General features: G+C 47.3%; 1 protein-coding gene across 1 annotated transcript; it reads right to left on the reverse strand.

The window, feature by feature from the left end:
- Nucleotides 1-48: 48 nt before the first annotated feature.
- LOC104954045 (H/ACA ribonucleoprotein complex subunit 4-like) lies at nt 49-1,718 on the reverse strand (the record flags this gene model as incomplete). Its single annotated transcript, XM_010781096.1, has 5 exons — nt 49-246; nt 345-409; nt 510-694; nt 1,069-1,160; nt 1,623-1,718. Coding segments are annotated over 5 exons (636 nt in total), but the record flags the coding sequence as incomplete, so codon positions are not given.
- Nucleotides 1,719-2,865: the final 1,147 nt, after the last annotated feature.

The raw sequence follows: 2,865 nt of genomic DNA on the forward strand, positions 1-2,865 counted from the left end.
GGGGGGGGGGGGGAGGTTACAGTCTGAAGCTGATCGCACGGTCATCTTCTAATCTCCCCCAGCCTCCTCCGTATAGTCATTATATATAATGGTTATATAATAAAGTATTGATCTCTCACCCAGCCTCCTCTCAGGGTCGTACTCGATCAGTTTGCTCTCGTACACAGTTCTGACTCTCAGTTGTCGCTTAACAGCAGCAATGAGAGGAGGTCTCTGGAACAAAGCTCCGGTCAGAGACTCCAGACCCTGGAGAGAGAAGAGGGTTAGTCACATGACAGGCAGCCAATCAGAGGGCTTCACATCCACTGACTACATGTTCTCTATAGACACTGTAAGGTTCTCACCCGGGCCAGCGTGTGCTCGCTCTCGATGGCATTGTGCAGCCGAACGATTCCCACATACTCTTTCCCTGCAACACACAGAGAGAGTAGTGAGGGGGGGCCGCTGCTTTACTGTGACACACTGCCAGCCGGGCATTAAACACGACACACACCATCCTGACTGTATACCTGCGCTCTGCTGAGACTTGACCAACCGGGTGGCTCTGTCCACGCAGACGATCAGACAGCCCGTCACTTTGGGGTCGAGCGTGCCGCTGTGACCCGTCTTCTCCACTCGGAGAATCCTCCGGATCCACGCCACCACCTCGTGGGACGAAGGGTTCGCCGGCTTGTCCAGGTTGATAAAGCCCGTCCTGTTTGGGGGGGGGGGACGTTAGCATGTTAGCCTCAGGGACAGTTTCGTCCAACAGACCATAAGACTACTAAGCACCTGAAATCTGTAAAACATCTATAAACACTCATCTGTTTGCATCTTGATAATTATTCATATATCATGTTCCATTTACTTTCTATCTTATCAGTTTTATGTCATATATATTCATATTGCTCTGTTGGAGGGCAACATGTCCCTCCATCTCTCCACTGAAGCTACTCATGGAGAGACTTGAAACTCGGGGGAGGTTTTAAAATAACTCCAAATAATGATTTTTGGACTTTACGTTAAAAAGTTTAGCATGAAGTTAGCTTGTTAGCTTAGCATGAGGTTAGCTTGTTAGCTTAGCATTACCTGACATAGTCCTGGATGTTCCTCTTCAGAGGGTTGCTGCCGTTGGGCAGCGGCGTGTAGTGAGCGGTGCGGATGTTCAGCTTATCAAAGTTCTGCAGGAGACAACCAGAGTTTAGACAGAGCCTCTGCAGCTGAGACCACCCCCCCCACATGCTGTTATTCAGGATCACATGCCTACACCAGAAGCCCCCCCTCTATGCTGTTATTGATGAGTCTCAGCTGTGATCAGCGCAGTCAACTCGTCTTCGCGGCGCTCGGGTCGAGTCGTCTCTCCTCGTGGATCCGGGTCGACCCGGCAGAACGCCGAGTCGAGGACATCACCACGAGGAGAGGCCCCGCCCCCAGAACGAGAGCGGGGGGGTGACTGCGACAAGATGGCCGCTCAGCGAATGGATAAACAGCTTCATCATTTCACAGATCTGAGCTCCTCTGCTCCGTTACCTGAACTACACACTACCTGAACTACACACTACCTGAACTACACACAGTCCAAACTACCTGCTCCCTGACACCACCCCCCTCACCTGACTCCCTGTTGATCACCTGACCCTCACCTTGAGCAGCAGAGGCCACTGAGACGTGTCCAGAGTCGCAGCTTTAGACTCCGGCCGAATGAAGAAGTCTCCGCTCTGCTGGATCTCCTGAGGAACAAACGCACATTAACTCAGTGCAAAGTTAAGCATCTGATGAAACACATTGCAGTGATACAAACACAGGTATGGTGAAAAAAGAGAGAACTATTCGAAGCAGGAAAAAAACAGCGTAATATACCATCTGACAAAGGCCTGTGCTATAATGCTTCAATGAACTGTTCTTTATAATATACTCAGATCAATAGAGACAGAGATGTTAAGTTATAAATCAAGGGTTTTATTATTATTTACAGCAGGGGTGGGGAACCTTTTTCCTTTACATTTTTACAACATCCTCCGTGGGCCGTACAAATTATTGAAATCAACCTCTGCTTAAAAAAAACTAAGCTCACATGAGCACCAAAACAGAAAGATATGGACACAAGATGTGTGCAAATGTATTTAGTATCCATGTGAACATGATTTAAGTGGGGGGGACCTAACCTCCTCTAAAAGCATCAATCTGGTGCACTATGAGAGCAACATGAGGAGATCTATGGATACATCTTTCAACACCCATTTGAAACAGAACTGGAAGCAGATTTTTCTTTTTGGATATTTTACAAATCACTCCCCTTTTAAACTCTATTCTTGTTATTTTTTATAGTATTTTATACCTGTTTTTCATTTAGTCTCTAATGTCTCATTAATAATAATGATCATATCAAGGTGTGCCTTAACCTCACTGAGCTGAGGTTATTTGAGCCTCTCAGGAGAGAGCTCTCTTCCACCTGGTTGTAGAAAAGCTCTTTAAATTCGTTAGCATAGCTAGCTAACCAGATGCCAATAACAACAGATCGCCACTGTGCTTACAACTAAAGACACAGCCTCGCAAACACTGTGGCATGTGTACGGCTCCTTATGGGTACTGCAATATCTGAAGAGCTGGAGCGGCGTTCCGGTGCTCTCCGTAAGCACTCTAGTCTACACTCCTTTCAGACGAGACATAACCACGTGAAGACACGTTACGCTCGTGTTGTGTTCAAGGAACCTGTCCTTGGCCAGGAAAAACAGGCACTCGCTTGTTTAATTATTTTGCGATCTAGATTTCTTCTTCTTTTTTGAAGTGAGAAGTTGTCCGTCAGTCGGACGGACTAACGGACGGACTCCCACCCACCCACCCCCCAAAACGAAAACTCTTCGGTTCTCCACTAATTACACAAGT

The sequence above is a fragment of the Notothenia coriiceps genome, unplaced genomic scaffold, assembly GCF_000735185.1.
Source record: "Notothenia coriiceps isolate Sejong01 unplaced genomic scaffold, NC01 NC01_scaffold00022657, whole genome shotgun sequence".
In the NCBI taxonomy this organism is placed as follows: domain Eukaryota; kingdom Metazoa; phylum Chordata; class Actinopteri; order Perciformes; family Nototheniidae; genus Notothenia; species Notothenia coriiceps.